The sequence below is a fragment of the Pogona vitticeps genome, chromosome 5, assembly GCF_051106095.1.
Source record: "Pogona vitticeps strain Pit_001003342236 chromosome 5, PviZW2.1, whole genome shotgun sequence".
Classification (NCBI taxonomy): domain Eukaryota; kingdom Metazoa; phylum Chordata; class Lepidosauria; order Squamata; family Agamidae; genus Pogona; species Pogona vitticeps.
In genome coordinates this window covers 193,125,026-193,140,693 of record NC_135787.1, presented here as the reverse complement: position 1 = coordinate 193,140,693, position 15,668 = coordinate 193,125,026, and the positions used below count along the sequence as shown (strand labels likewise).

Here is a 15,668-nt window from a genome sequence, read left to right as displayed (position 1 = left end):
GCAAAGTCCAGCCTGACATCTTTTTTCCACGCCGGCAACGCGGGTATGATACCGTGCAGCAATATCGGGCCGTTTCCTGCTGTTTAGATTCACGGGTACAGAAGCACAACATCCCACATTCATACACCTTTTTTAAAAAAGAATTGAATGAGGACAAAACAGAGAAGCAAGCAAGCCCTGGATGTGGCCTGGAGGAAAAGCCTGATGTGTATAAATGTATACATGCAGTAAATAGACAAACCTATAGAGCCGTGGTTCCCAACCCAGGGGTTGAGGACTGCAATTCCCAGAAATGCCAGCCAGCACAGCTGGTGGTGAAGGCTTCTGGGAATTGCAACATCTGGGTGAATCCCAGTAGGAGAACCGCTGCTCTAGCTGGAATCAGGGTGCAGACGGAATACACAAGCAGTGCAACCAGGGACTTGCAAAGGTGGAGCATGGGGCTACGGTTTCTTGATTTAAATGGATTTATTCAAAATATTTTTACCCCGCCTTTCTCCTTAAAAGGACCCCGGGGCAGTTCCTACCCAGGGATCTTGCAATGGCTTTCCTTTGGCGTGCATTTGAAAAAGGAGCCAAAAATAATGGGTGTGTGTGAAATTGGGCTGAGAACTAAGAATAATTAAGGCAGAAGCCAATTGACCTGCTGCAATTAATAGACAACCCCGTCAGGTTGGCGTCTTAGCAACCAACTCCCTCCCTGTTTGCAGCCCGTTGCTATGGCCCGGCTAAACTACAACTCCCAGAAGGCCCTTGGGGAGCAGCCGCTCGCCGGGCCGCAGGCGGAGGCGGCCACGTGTCACAAGGCCCGGCGCGCGGCGCGTGGGTTTCTGGGAGTCGTAGTCCGCGCGGCGAGGGCGAGCCATAGGATGGCATGGGGAGGGAGAGGGCCGGGAACTACCCGCCGGGCGCCCGGGCGGAAGGGAAGCGGCCCCGTCAGGAAAAACGCGCCGGGAAACCGGCTTGACCGGCGGCAGAGTGGCGGGCTTGGGAAGCGGCTGGCCGCGCTAGACACGGGTCCCGCGGGGCCGTCTCGTCGGAATGCATCCCGGGTTGGCGGTCGGGCTGGTCTTCGGCGGGTGTTGCAGCAACGTGGTCTTCCTGGAGCTTCTGGTCAGGTGGGAGGAGGATGATGGCGGGGTGGGGTGGGGGTGGGGATGGTTGCATAATAAGGAGCCGGGAACCAGGATCTGCTTCGGGGATTGGGAGAGCAGGCAGGAGGAGGGGGTTAGGAACATTAAAATCCCCCGCCCTTTTTTGGGGGGACTACAAGTCCCACAATCCCCAAGCCGGCTGCGGGGGATAGTGGGAGTTGTAGCCCCCCCCCCCAAAAAAGGTAATATTTCCAAGCTTTGAAAGAGCCAACCAGACAGTGGGAAGAGGAGAGGCGCACCTGGACAGGTGAGAGGGCCCACACGTGTGTGTGTGTGTGTGTGTGTGTGTGTGTGTGTGTGTGTGTGTGTGTGTGTGTGTGTGTGTGTGTGTGTGTGTGTGTGTGTGTGTGTGTGTGTGTGTGTGTGTGAGAGAGAGAGAGAGAGAGAGAGAGAGAGAGAGAGAGAGAGAGAGAGAGAGAGAGAGAGAGGTTGAATGAATGAACAGGGTTGGGTGTGCCTGAGAGGTAGGGTAGCACTTTTCAAATATCCGAAAGGCAGTCCTACAGAGGAGGGACAGGATCTTGGATCATCCCAGGATGCAGGACAGGTAAGGATGGTTTCAAGCGACAGGAAGCCCGATTTAGGATGGATGTCAGGAAAAAACTTCCTAACTGTTAGAGCAGTACGACAACGGAAACCATTGACCTCGAGAGGCGTTGAGCGCTCCAGCCCTGGAGTCCTTCGAGAGAAATCTAGACAGATACCTGGCAAGTATCCTTTGACTTGAATCCCTGCCTGGAGCAGAGGGTTGGACTCGATGGCTTTATAGGTCCTCTTCCAACTTCCATGATTCTAGAGTAGCACTTCTCCAATACTTGAAAGGCTGCCGTTTAGAGGAAGGGCAGGATCCGTTCTCAATCCTCCCCCAGTGTAGGACTCGCAACCATGGGCTCAAGCAACGGAAAACCAGATTTCGGCGGAATCTCAGGAAAAAAAAACTTCTCAATGGTTAGAGCAGTACGACACGGAGCCCATGACTTCGGGAGGCGGTGAGCGCTCCAAGGCGGGAGGCGTCCAAGAGAAAACTGCGCAACCTTCTGTCAGATCTGATTTGATGTGGATCCGTACTTTGAGCCAGGGGGTTGGACTGGATGGCCTTCGAGGCCCCCTTCTGACGCCATCATTCTACAGTTCTCTGATCCTCAATTGTGATTTCTCATTACATTCTTCCTCTGTTTTTTTCCCCTCCCTTCTCTCAAACACAGGGAATTTCCAGGATGTGGGAATTTAGTAACATTTGCCCAGTTTTTTTTCATAGCCGCAGAAGGATTCGTCTTCGAGGCCAACTTTGGAAGGAAACGGCCAGTTCTCCCGATCAAGTACGCACTTCTAAAATGGGAACCCACTAAACTGAGTGGGATGGGTCTCCCCTGCTTGGATCCAGATCCCTTCCTTGTTAGTTTTGCTCCCTTCTGTTCATCGTGGCCTTGCCATCATCCTACTGCCCATCATGGCAGGGGCAGCCAGAAAGTAGGGGGTAGGAAAAACCTGTTGAGTTGAACCCCCCCCCGATGTTCAGATGTATAAATATAAAGAAAGGAAGAAATGTTTTTGTAAAATCTTATCAGAAGGAGATGAGGAATTTCCAGAAATGTTGAAGCCACAAATGGAACTTTTTTCCCTGTTTTTAGACATGCCCAGCATTTTGAATAAAACGTGCTATAATCCATTTCCCCATAATCTGAGGGGGGAGGGTTTGGAAATGAGAAAAAAAACCCATCAAAAATCAGGAAAAAGTCAATTTTCCTCCCCAGAAGTCCCTCTCCACACCAAAAATTCACCCAATTTTTTTTCCAGGCCTTCACACCTCTAGAAATAAACTGAAATGAACTTTTCCAAAGTTGGTCTTGGCGAAGGGCTCAGCGCTTTCCTCTGAGCCGTGGGCCGGCTAGTAGTGGATCAATGAACTCCTCACTTTCTGGATAAATTTGCCTTCCTTTTTTTGAAGACCAGAGCTTGCAAATGTAGCATTTGCACTACGATTCCCAGAGTGTACCTCTCCTTAGCACTTGCAAAAGTTACTTTTTGGGATTGTAATATCTAGAACCTGTAAGCTGACAGGGCTACTAGCTCTGCTAAATTGGAGATTTTAAGAGTTATCGCCCAAAAGAAATTGTCCCAGCCTGAGTTAAGATATAACTTACATATTCTCCTGTGCCTGGTTTGGTTTTCCTGTCAATAAATGGCTCCCCCCCCCGCACTTTATTTTCCGATAGTAATACATTGGTAACATTTAGTGTGAACAGGACGGCTAGCAGCCCAGTACAAGCCCAACTGGAGACTTGGAATCTTTACAATATCTACCGAATCGAAAACCAAAATTAGAATTATATCATGCCTGAGCAAAGCCAACCAATTTATTTGTAACACCCTACTATGTTGGGCTACTGCTAAAAAAGAATTATAAAGCCAATAGAATTGACATGGTCTTTTTTCCTCCCCCCAAAAAACATTTTGTTTACTAAATAAGGGTAAAATGAATGAACTAAAAATCTAATTTGAGTTGCTTTAGGGCACTGAAAAAACATAATCCCCAGAACATTTCCAGTTTGAGAGTTTTCATGAAATGCGTCCCACTGCCTTTACCGGCCAACATTGTGTGGTTTTCTTTCCAGGTACTACCTGATCATGGTGGCCATGTTCTTCACAGTCAGTGTGGTGAACAACTACGCCCTTAACCTGAACATAGCCATGCCGTTGCACATGATATTTAGATCGGTGAGTCCTGCCTTAGACCGTCTCTCCCTCTGTGTGATGACCTGTTCGGGTCAGTATCCCTCCATGCTCCGGTGCGCGCTCTAGGCGCAAAAACCAAGATAGTGCTTGACAGAAGGGAATATGATTCTCATTGTTTTGAGTCCTTGTGAACTAGACGCTTGTGGATCTCATTGCTCGTCATGGCTTGCTTTTAATGCTTTTAATGGTTTAAGGTAGATTTAGTTATTATTATAGTTTTAATTGTTTTTTCCTGGTTTGGACCTATGAAGCTCTAAATGGCTCAAGGACTGTGTCTCCCTGCATGAGCCTTCCTGGGCACGAAGATCATCAGGGAAGGGTTTTCTCTCAATCCTGCCAGCCTCACAGGTGTGCTTGGTGAAAACACAGGAGAGGGGCCTTCTCGGTGGCTGCTCCCAGACTCTGGAACTCCCTCCCACTGGGGGCCAGGCTGGCCCCATCTTTGTCATCCTTCCACAAGCAAGCAAATTTCTCTTCAGGCGGGCTTTCCCTGAGTGACTGGCTGTCTGAGAGAGGTTTTTAAATGGATTGTTGTGCCTTGCTGCTTTGTGTTTTGTATTGGTTTTGTTTAATGTTTTTGTTATGGTGTTTGTTGGGTTCTTTTAAATATCCATATACGTAGTGATTTTAGCTTTTAAATAGTGTGTTTTAATGATGTAAGCCGATTTGGGTCCTTTTTAAGGGTGTAATTTTTTAAAATAAATAAATAAATTTCTGTAGGGGTCATATGACTGCAGTAAACATTATCATTATTAAATGAATAAATAAACATTATGAACCAAGCTACCTTGGCTTCCTTTATTGGAGAAAAGGCAGTCTATGAATGGAACTAAATGAATAAATAAATTGTGCCATTCATTCTTGTGGGGAGAGTCAAATGGTGATCCGGGGCCTTTTTTTTCTCAGTGAGGATAAAATCTTGAACCCAAAATGGGGGCACCCGATCCACTGTTGAAGGAGACCACCCAGAGGGGTCGCAATGTGCCTCCTTCTGATGGATGCATTGCACCCCCAGGTCCTTCTAACATACAAATTCATTATTTGCACCCTTTCCGTTGGACGTAATTTCTGGCATTTTGTTAGCTCTTGGACACTGTTAAAAAGCCCTTGTTGTTGTTGTTGTTGTGGTTGTTGTTGTTTTGCTTCTTTCCCCTTCCTCTCTGATGGGCCCACCTTCCTTTTCAGGGCTCTCTGATAGCCAACATGGCTCTGGGCATCATCATTCTGAAGAAAAGGTGAGTCTCGCTTCATTTCACCATAGGTGAGTCGAGAGGCGAGTCAAGGGTCCCTTGCCCTACTTTGTCTCCCCCTGCTGGCTGATCCACAAACACAGGATTTGCATCGCAGAGGCAGAGGGTAGAAATAATCGTTATTTGATTTACAGTTCCCAGACTTATGCTAGCTTGGAGATGCTGGGAGTCGTGGCCCAAAGAAATAACCTTTTCAAGTTCTTATTGAAGGGGGACATCAAAAAGCCAGGTTCTCACCTTCTCCCCCTGATCCTCCAGGAATGGTGGCTGGACAAGGGCTTCCCCGCCTCCATATCTACAGAGATGTGTTTATACCTTCCTGTTAGTCTAAGGCTCGTTTAGCTCATTTTAAAATAGCAGAGCTGAACGGGTCGCCCTTAGTGTGTCTGAACGAAAGGCATTTTTTACGGGTCGGGCAGCAAGGGGAGACAAATCGCCTCCCTTTTCTCCAGACGGGGGAGCTCTTTGCGGCTCAGTAGCGCTGCTTAAAAGACGCCGAGGACACAGTGGGCCAAAGGCAGCTCCAGTTAATGCTAAGGGTTTCTAGTTGCTGACCATTACTCCTTCTCTCTTTTGTGCTACTCCAACCTAGTGTTTTTGTCCGAGAGCGCGACACGCCCACCGTGCGTGCATGCGGGAGGGGGCGGAGATCCATGTCCGCGGCCCAGTTCAAGGAAGCCCTCAGACTGGTACGGGGCCGCAGACCAGGGGTTGGGGACCCCTGTTATATGGTCTGCTCTGGGCCGGCTGAACCTCTCCCTCTCCTCTTGTCACACAGGTATACAGTGTACAAATACACCTCCATCGCCTTGGTCTCCCTGGGAATCTTCACATGCACCTTTATGTCTGCAAAAGAAGTGGTAAGTACGGTCCTGCTCCCTACTCTCTTTTCCCAGATATCAGTAACTGCATGACACCTTTTTCCCCTGTGTATGAACCAGAATCAGAACTCGCATCCAGTTCCCAGAGAGAGAAGACCCGAAAGGAGGCCTACTGCAGAGTTTTTCAATGTTTGGCTAATGTTCCTTTTGATACACCGTGGAATTACAGAGATCCACGGAAGAGAATATTTTCAATAAAGCCGGAGTGACATTTGTAGTAGAACTGTTTCATTCCTTACAGTTGGAAACAGATAACAGCAAACAACGAACCTCCTAACTGGTCAGCAGGCGAAAGAGGAGGAAAATAGAACTCTCAGCAGAGGGGTGGGGCTTCTTTTGAATCCTGAGGCAGAAGGGAACGATTGGCCAGTGCTCAATAGATTGACAGTCACCCCAGGCCAGAAAGGTCCCTCCCAGTTCAACCTTCTAAAGGCAGCCTGCGAGGTTCTAAAAGCTCCCCAACCATACCTTGTGGCTTGGATGGGAAAATGATGGCCTGCAGGAAGAAACCAGCCCCCCAAACCAATTTTATTTCACCTCTGCTGGCCCTTGATTATTATTTTTTTACACCAGCCAGATCAGCTAGCACAAGAGGATTCACACACACACACCCCTCCATTAACTGTTTCCCACCTCTTTGTTTAAACATTTAAGTTTCTCCAACTCCTTTGATGTCTGTGATTAAAAAGATTGCCTGCTTTTAAGGAGAAGGTGGAGAATTTGTGGTAAATCATTTTTTTTAAAATACCCCTTACGTTTCAGCTGTTTTTGAGAATAGATGACCCAGATCTTCAGTTTCTTCCTCAGCTCAGGCAGTGATGAATGGGGATGATGGGGTTTGGAGTCAGCTACCTTGAGGAGTGCAACAGACTGGAGGCAGTTCGGAAAAGCACCTTCCATGGCGGTCGGCCTCTAAAAGTATTCACCATATTTGTGGAGGGGGGGATGATTAAGGCTCTTGGCCGATGGAACGAAAGGCCTTTCCAGATTCCAGAGGAGAATAAAGAGTCCCCTTCAGCTGGCTGAAAATGCAGGAGATGTATTGACTCTGGTCTCTCTTTCCATCCTTCCCTCTCCGATACATTGGTAGGAAATAAATAAATAAATATAAATAAAATGGTGGTCTTGCTGAAACAGGATTTTCCAAGTTGTGAAGCTTATGGCAGCTGACATTCTCCTTGTCGTGTTCTTTCCTCTTTTAGAGCTCCATGCGAAGCACCAGCGAACGAGGAGAAGAGAGCATTTCTGCCTTCCTCTGGTGGCTGCTGGGTCAGTAATTTCTCCACTACGCTCAAGCCATTGCTATCCTTTTGCAGCCGTACCTCGTGTGGATAGCACTGATTGACCTTCACTTGGGACGTTGCAACCCTCGTACTTCCCTTCCTTACATTATTTTTTCTCTGCTGCTTGTTTTTAAAAATGGCTTTCTTCTTCTTTTTAAAAACGATCTGCAAATAGGCTTCTGACCCTTGCCCGGTCATCCGAGGGGAGCAAGGACCTCCTCCCGTGGCCCAGCTGTAAAAATTCTACAAAAGGCCTAATTTTTGTGTTACGCCACGAGCAACGTGCCTGTGAATGTGTTGACAATGGGTAGTGACGCTTCTTGTGGACTAGTAACTTTTGTGGGGTTATTTGCAAGCCTGAATAAATTCCCAGACAGTCCGTAAGTCTACGACTGTCTCCTGCACCGAAATGGCACTCAAACTGTGAAGAAAACTCTAATCAGAATTGCTTTTACAGCTATATTTCAAATGTTGCATAAAGCAGGATGGAAACAAATATATCACCCCTTGCCATTTGAAAGAACTGATTGTATCTGATCCTGGAAGCTAAGCAGAGTCAGGCCTGGTTAGTAGTTGGACGGGAGACCCTGGGGGATCAGAGGAATCTGCAGGTAGGGTAAGAAGAATATTGCCTGAAATTAGAGAGGCCCTTTTCTGCCAACAAGAGTTGACAATACCTGGGCTAAATGGACCAGGGATTGATCCTGCACCATCAGATTCTTGTCTCCCCAAAGTTAAGTGAAACCTTTTCTCTTACGGGACAAGCCTGTATTTTTTACGTCCTTCACAAAGAGTTAGCGAGATGAACTGACTCATCCGTCACCTGTTCCCTTCTTCCTTAATGTCTGTTTAAGCTCTCTGCCTTTAAATAAGTCCGCCTTCAACACTTACTCACTAGAATCTTTGCATGCTCCTTTGTTTAGGGAATATATATATATTTTTAAAAAGCTGTCTAGTCATTCAGGAGCTGCGTGTGGGTTTGTGATGTCACTGGTGCTGGCTGGTGGGTGCTGTGCACAGCCTGCTACAGGACTACAGGAAAAGAGATTCCATCTGAACGTTAGAAAGAACTGACGGCCAGAGCTGACCGGCAGTGGAAGAGGCTGCCTTGATGGGTGTTGGAGTCTCCTTCTTTGGAGTTTTTTAAGCAGAGGCTGGATGCCCATCTGTCGGGAGTGCTTGGATGGATGTTCCCGCATGGCGGGGGGCTGGACTGGATGGCCTCCGTGGTCTCTTCCAACTCTGTGACTCTATCTGCTGCAGCATAGGAGATATGTAGTTCTTTCTTCCTCCTGTGTGTAATTCTGTTCCAGGAATTGTATGTCACATGGAGGATAGTGAACAAGGTGCCACAGGGCCTTACGGTTTTAAAAGTGAGAGCTGTTTGGGATAGCCGTGGGATGACTGAATTTGGGATTTGGGAGGAACATGTTCTAATCCCACCAAAATTGACTGGGAGTTGTTCCAACCATTTGCTCTTTGTCTCTTACCCTGACTCTACCTCATGGGCTTGTTGTGAGTGTGAAGTGAGGCAAAGAAGAGCTTCTTGAGCTTCTAACTCATCATCATCATCATCACAACGGTCTCCACCAATACGGAGGCCAATGTTTGTTTTTGCTAGCCACAGGGGAAGTGGACTACTGGTCTTTGCCACTCTTTTGAGGGCTCATCCCAGAACACCAGAGGCTGAGAGCAAAGCCCCCTCATGCTGCCGTTTCTCTCACAGGTCTTGGAGCGCTGACCTTCGCTCTCCTCATGTCGGCCCGGATGGGCATCTTCCAGGAGACCCTCTACCAGAAGTTCGGGAAACACTCCAAGGAAGCCCTCTTCTACAACGTAAGCCACCCTCCGGCAACCTTTTCAGGCTGACGTGGAGTGGTCTTCCTCCCCCCCCCCCTTCAAGGGCTTTGGGCTCAACAATAAATAAATAATCCCAAAGTGGAGTGAACATCCTTGTGGGATTCTCCAGCTTTGGGGCTTCCTGCATTGCTTGGGAGTCGGAGCACTTCTAGAATTCTGTGGCCAGTAGGCCACTGCGTCTGGGCCCTATTCTGAAGGAGCCTTCGCAAGGTGGTTGGGTTCATGAGAAACACGGAAACACGGGCAGTTCCTCAGACCTGTGTAGATTCTCCACAGGGCATCCCCTTCTAAAGTCTTTGCCTCCGGTTTTTCTGACAGCACGCACTCCCCCTTCCGGGTTTCCTGCTCCTGGCTCCGGACATTTACAGGCACGCATTGCTCTTCAACCAGTCTGGTAAGTGGTTGGGTTGGGTTGGGTAGGGTAGGTAGGTTGGTTGGTTGGTTGATGAACCGCTTACGTATTTATAATGGTTGGGTTGGGTTGGTTGTTTTTTTTCTGGATTTCTTTTAACATGCTATGTAAAGCGTTCACTGCTGTCCACGGTTTTCAGATGTGGGGGTCCCACTGAACCTGCATTTCCCAACTCGTACAGAGTGAGGCATTTTGGGAGCTGGGGCCGAATATATCTGGGGGATGTTTGGTCGGGAAACATTAGCCTAAGCCGAGCGGTAGGAGACCCTCCCTGGGTGTCTTTGGGCCACTCCTGGTGTGTCCTACCCCACACGGTCGTTGCGTTGATAAACCAGAGTGAGGAGAGAGAAGACCCACCTTGAGCTAACTGGAAGAAAATTAGGGTATAGATTCCTTAGAGTTATACCACTAGGTTGAGTTCCCTTCTTTCCTTCTTGGAACGTAGAGGAAGCCCATGGGTGCAACCAGCGAGCGTTTCTATTCTTTTGTATTGGTTTACTTTAGAGGCCACCTTTCTCCTGATCAGGGAACCCTTTCAGGGCAGGGTGGGTTGAAGAGGAAGCGAGGGAGGCGCCTGGACTCGGGGCTCCCCTGCACTTTGCAGAGAGACGGGGCTGTCAAAGAGTCCCTCCCTTCTCTCTGCCTCTCGTATTTTGCAGACCCGTTCCAGATCCCAGTTCTCGGACTCAGCATGCCCATCATGTGGTTCTACCTCCTCATGAACATCATCACTCAGTATCCTTCCTGAACCTCCGTCCGGCCAATGTTTGCTTGAGCTGGCTGAAACTTCCTGGCTCGCCTGGAAATCATGAAAAAAGTAATGGCTTTTAAATTTGTTTTATGTGTGTCCCTGGAAACCGACTGCATAGCTCAGTGGGTTAGGTCTCTGGCCAGGGAGCCAGAGGTTGGGAGTTCGATTCCCCTCTGTGCCTCCTGGGGGAGGGGAGCCAACCAGCATGACCTTAGACAGCCCTAGGTTGCCCCCAGGAGAAAGGAATGGGAAACCACGTACGTATTTATAATATTTTTGTTTTAAGCAAAATAGGAGAATGGGGAACTGTTTCCTTTATATATTTTTTTAAAAAATTATTTATTTATTTTAAATATTTTTCCCACTTTGCTCTTTAAAAGGACCCAAGGTGGCTGAGTTCCCTTTACGTAGAAAACCCTGAAAAGGGTTATCATAAGCCAGAATTAACTTGACGACACACTAATAATAATAATAATAATAATAATAATAATAATAATAATAATAATAATAATAATAATAATAATAATAATAATAATTGTTGTTGTTGTTGTTGTTGTTGTTACTACTACTACTACTACTACTACTACTCGTACAGACAAACCCAGCTGGAACAGTAAGTGTCGTTTTCCGGATCCAGGGCTTCATCCTCATTCGAACCACCTGGGAAAATTCAGTTGGGAAGGTTATGACTTCGTTAGTATTCGTACCTTAAGCCTGTCGTGCTGGGGTTCTTCCCCCCCCCCCAATAATCTAGAAACAAACTCCAATCTTTTACAGAGATACTGGAGTCATATTACACCTACCAATGTGAACATGCCTGATCTTGTTCGTTTTCATAAGAAAGCATGTTTTTCCTACCCACCTCTACGCCTTGCTAAGGTTTCCTAGGTGTAAAGCACGCAAGTAGTTTCCCGGTTCCCTTCTTCTGGGGGTGCTCTGGGACAACTTTGCAAGACACCCAACCATCGGGCAGGGCGTGTGGCCCATCAGCCACAGCCACTCTCTCTCTCTCTCTAGATCAGTGGTTCCTAACCTGGATTCACCCAGATGTTCCTGGACTTCAACTCCCAGAAGCCTTCACCATGAGCTCTGTTGGCCAGGATTTTGGGGAGCTGTAGTCCAAGAACATCTGGGGACCCACAGTTGGGAGCCACTGTGGTTTATCTTGGCTGATCCCTTTTCCAGGGTGCCTCGTTGGTCCTCAGACGTCCAGCCCTTGGCAGGGTTCCTCATCCAGGTTACTCCAACCCACTGAGCTGTGCCAGCTTCCCCTGTTTGTAATCCCTACGGTTGACCCATCGCTTCGAAGACTTCGCCCATGCCCATATATCCCTGTTGCTACACCTCTTGTCCTTGTCCTTTCCCCTTAACTCGGCCGCCTTCCTCAGATACGTGTGCATCCGGGGGGTGTTCATCTTGACCACAGAGTGCACCTCCCTCACGGTCACGCTGGTGGTGACCCTGCGTAAGTTCATCAGCCTCATCTTCTCCATCCTGTATTTCCGGAACCCCTTCACCGTCTGGCACTGGATCGGCACCTTATTTGTCTTCGTGGGGACTCTGATGTACACGGAGGTGTGGAACAGCCTGGGGCCTCTGCTGGACCGGAAGCGAAAGAGAGAGGAGGAGGAAAAGAAGCAGGAGTGAGGGCACGGATCCGTGGCCAAGCTCAGGGCTCCTCCACGGAACTGGGGACCTTTTCCGATCACGTTTTTTTTTTTTTCCAATGGTGCAGAGTAGCAGCAGATTCCCTTCTCGTGGAAGTGCGGGTTTGATTTTTGTAATACAAAAAGAGAGAGAGACTGATCTTGGCTATGCCAAGCAGATACATAAATCCCCCAGAGATGGGGAACTGGAAAAAAATTAAAAATTGACCGCTGGGTAACAAATAGGATTTCCACAAGGCGAACCCGTCCATGGTTTTGCTGAAGGATGGCGCCTTTGTGGCCCTCCAGATCTGAGGGAGCTCCCCATTTCCAACAACCCCCCAAGTAGCCTGGCCAGTGCAGGAGATGATGGGAGAGACCATTTGGAGGGCCACAAGTTCTCCACCCCAACGGGATTCAAGATGGGTGTGATTTATGGCCCTGTTGGGGTTTAGGCAGTGTGGTTCGCCTCCAGGGTGAACGTCTTCCTCCATTTTGTGACACGGCTGCCATCTTGGAAAAAAAAAAGAAAGAATGTAAAGTAAGGCCAAATTGCAATATTTGGAGAGCTGGCGCTGGAAGTACCACAGAGGTGTGTGTGTGTGTGTGTTTGTGCGTGCGCGTGCGCGTGTGTGTGTGTGTGTGTGTGTGTAAGGCTCTTAGGAGTGAAAAGCTCAGTGTGGCGGTGAAGGACATGCCTCGCCTGCCAAAGTTTTATCTGTTACCCAAAAGCTCTTGGCATTTATAGGACTTTGTCAAGTAAAGTCATGGGTTAAATATTGTTAGGTTCTTGTCAGTAAGGGCGAATCTTGCCTCTTAGGAGGTATTTTCTGGTGCTTTTAAGACAATGCTTCCCAACTTGACGTTCTCGGACTACAGCTCCCAGAAATCCTGGCCAGCCCAGCGAGGAGGTGAAGGTTTTTGGGAGTTGCCATCCAAGAACATTTAGGGGACCCCAGGTTGGGAGCCGTTGTTTCAAAGTGTCGTAAGCTTGTCAGGATGATATTCCTCTGGTTGACCCAGCGTCAGATTTGAATGTTCATGAGGTTGTTGTGTTTTTGTATTTTTGTAGTTTTAACACATTGTTGCTAATGCTTAGAAATATACATGATCATGGATGTCAAGAGTGTGTGGAGCGAAGGTTCCCCCTTAAACCCGGTCAAGAGGGAGACCGTCCAGGTGCACGTGGATGTCACGTGGTAGCCTGTTGGTCCCCAGGCCTTCTGAAGAAGGTTTTGACCAAGCCTACCAGAGAAGCTTGGTCTTCAAAGGTAGGTCTCTCCGAAGGAGTAGCCAGCCCTCAGGAGGCAGAAGGGACTTAGGGGGACTGACCAAGGCGGGTAGGGTCGCCAACGTCCTGGATCGGCCTCATGGACATCCCTGAGGAGATGGGTGTTCTCTCGAGTGTTAAAAGTTGATGCAGTTACTCCCAGTATTTAATCTTTCAGATCACACCGCCCTTTAATCTCTGAGCCTCGAGGACACGGGAATTTGCCGTCTCAAAAATGCATCCCTCCCCTGCCCCCCCGGGCTTGGAATTACTTCGTTAAATGGTGGGCATTGCTTTTACGTTAAACCTTCCCAACAGATATTTTTGAAATGTTAGCTCCATCCGTTGCTTGAACGCCCAGTCCATGCGAAAGTAAACCAATGAATAGCCTCCAATGTGTTGTTTTCTAGCTCTGGTTATATGCCAGGTATTCTGTATTTTGAACTAGTTTTTCCTGAGTATCTCTGCAAAAATGTTTTGTTTTTGTTTTTTATATATGTAATCCCCTTTTAAGGGGACATTTTTCACTCCGTTCAGGTGTTGTTTATACCTAACTGTTGTGTTTACAAGCAAGCTGTAAATAAGGGAGTAACCGTTCTCCATCCTCACATTTCCTACAGCCAAAATGTTGGCTCGTGGACTGTGTTTTTTTCTTCTCACGTACACTGGTCAAATCCCTCGTCTGCACTGTAGTACAGTAGGAACCCCCCCCCCCCATCCACAGGTTCAAGATCCGCTGATTCAGTTATTCATGGTCTGAATCTGTTAAAAATATTAAATAAAAATTTCCTGGAAATATAGATTTCTAACAAGGGGGTTACCAGAACTGTCCACTAGAGGGAGACAGAAACCATATGCTGTTTATGACCTTTCCTATTATATTAGCATTTATCATAATTGCATTTTTCAGTATCCACAGGGAGGCTTAAAAGTACAGTGGTGCCCCGCTAGACGATTACCTCACAAAATGATGAATCGCAAAAACTCATCCGCATGACGATGAGTTTTTGCGATCACTATAGTGCTATATCGCCCATAGGAAACACTGCGCTATTTTGCCATCGCTATAGCGCAGTGTTTCCTATGGGCGATTTTCGCTATATGATGCTTCTGTCCATGCTTCGCAAGACGGTTTTTTTTTTTCGGGACCGATTTTCACAAGACGACGATTTTGATAGCTAGGTCTGTGACTCGCAAAATGGGTGTTTTCGGGACCAGTTTTCACAAGACAGCGATTTTGATCAGCGCTTCACAAAACGGTTTCTCTTTGGGCGATTTTCACAAAACGACGACGATTTGTCCCCATTGGAACGCATTAAACGGATTTCAATGCATTCCAGTGGGGAACCACATTTCACAAGATGATGTTTTCACAAGACAGCTATCTTCGCTGAACGAATTAACATCGTCTTGCGGGGCACCACTGTAGGTAGGCAGGTTCTACTGTCGTCTGACTATCCATTGGCTTGAAGTTCTGGTTCATTATAGGACAACTCATGCAATCTGGGGATTATCTGGAATCAATGTGCCTGCGGTGCACACAGTTTATTTGCAAAAGAATGTATTATGTGGCTTGTGTTGGGTTCCTTTCTGTTGCCAGACCCACGGTGAGGGGACTGGTTCCTCCCTGTCCATATGCCACAAGGGCTGGTGTGGTTCTTTGGGGTCTTACCTGTAGGGGCAGATTCACGGCATAATGAGACAAGACTGCCAGGGTGGAGAAAGCCTGTGGTCACCAAGAGCAGTGAACACAGAGGAAGGATCAGATGGCTCCATAGATGAGGAGAATCAGGACAGGTTGAGAAGGATGATGGGTGCATGTCTATCATCACTGAGCTGGGGGGGTTTAGGGGGTTCCCCCTCCCTGATCCACCTCCAAACTCTGTGTGAATTCGGGTTCTTAAGACAACCCTGGCCACCTGGATGTAGTTCCCACGGTTGCCAGGTAAGGTGGGTTTTTTAAAAAATGGTTTTCATTGTTTTAAATGTATAGATCTAGCCAACATTTTGAAACAGAAACATCTTTGATAAGAGACTTGAAAAGATCATTGACTTGAACAAAACCGGGGCCAGAAGAGGGACGTACGGAGAGCCAACTGTTAACGGAGAGCTTTTGTACGGTTCAATAAATAATTTTGCTTTCGGCCAGTGGAAGGTTGTGTCGGGTTTTTCTTAGCTCTCTTCTCTGTCTCTTTGTTCCTCCCAGGATATCGTCTACAAGAGGAACGTGGCTGAGTATTTTGTAACTCAAAACTTAGCCTTGAGAAAAGGGAGTCATAGAGGAGGGGCCACGAACCACCGGTTTGACAGTTTGTGCCTGTTCGTTTAACTGGTGCTTTGGCACTTCTGGCGGGGCCCCCACTCAGAGGCAGCAGCCTGGCTTCCTTGCCCCGCCTCCTCTGGACACGCTGCTTCTGAGTGGGTG

The 15,668-nt window shown here is 47.8% G+C and overlaps 1 protein-coding gene across 1 annotated transcript; it reads left to right on the top strand.

Moving 5' to 3' along the window:
- The first annotated feature begins 886 nt into the window (after nucleotides 1-886).
- On the top strand, nucleotides 887-15,397 carry SLC35B4 (solute carrier family 35 member B4). The gene is made up of 10 exons (XM_073002478.2): nucleotides 887-1,118; nucleotides 2,360-2,473; nucleotides 3,770-3,872; nucleotides 5,076-5,125; nucleotides 5,919-6,000; nucleotides 7,224-7,290; nucleotides 9,031-9,140; nucleotides 9,483-9,558; nucleotides 10,236-10,311; nucleotides 11,716-15,397. Exons 1-10 carry the CDS (start codon nucleotides 1,042-1,044, stop codon nucleotides 11,972-11,974), a joined length of 1,014 nt encoding a protein of 337 aa, XP_072858579.2. The 5' UTR covers nucleotides 887-1,041; the 3' UTR covers nucleotides 11,975-15,397.
- Nucleotides 15,398-15,668: the final 271 nt, after the last annotated feature.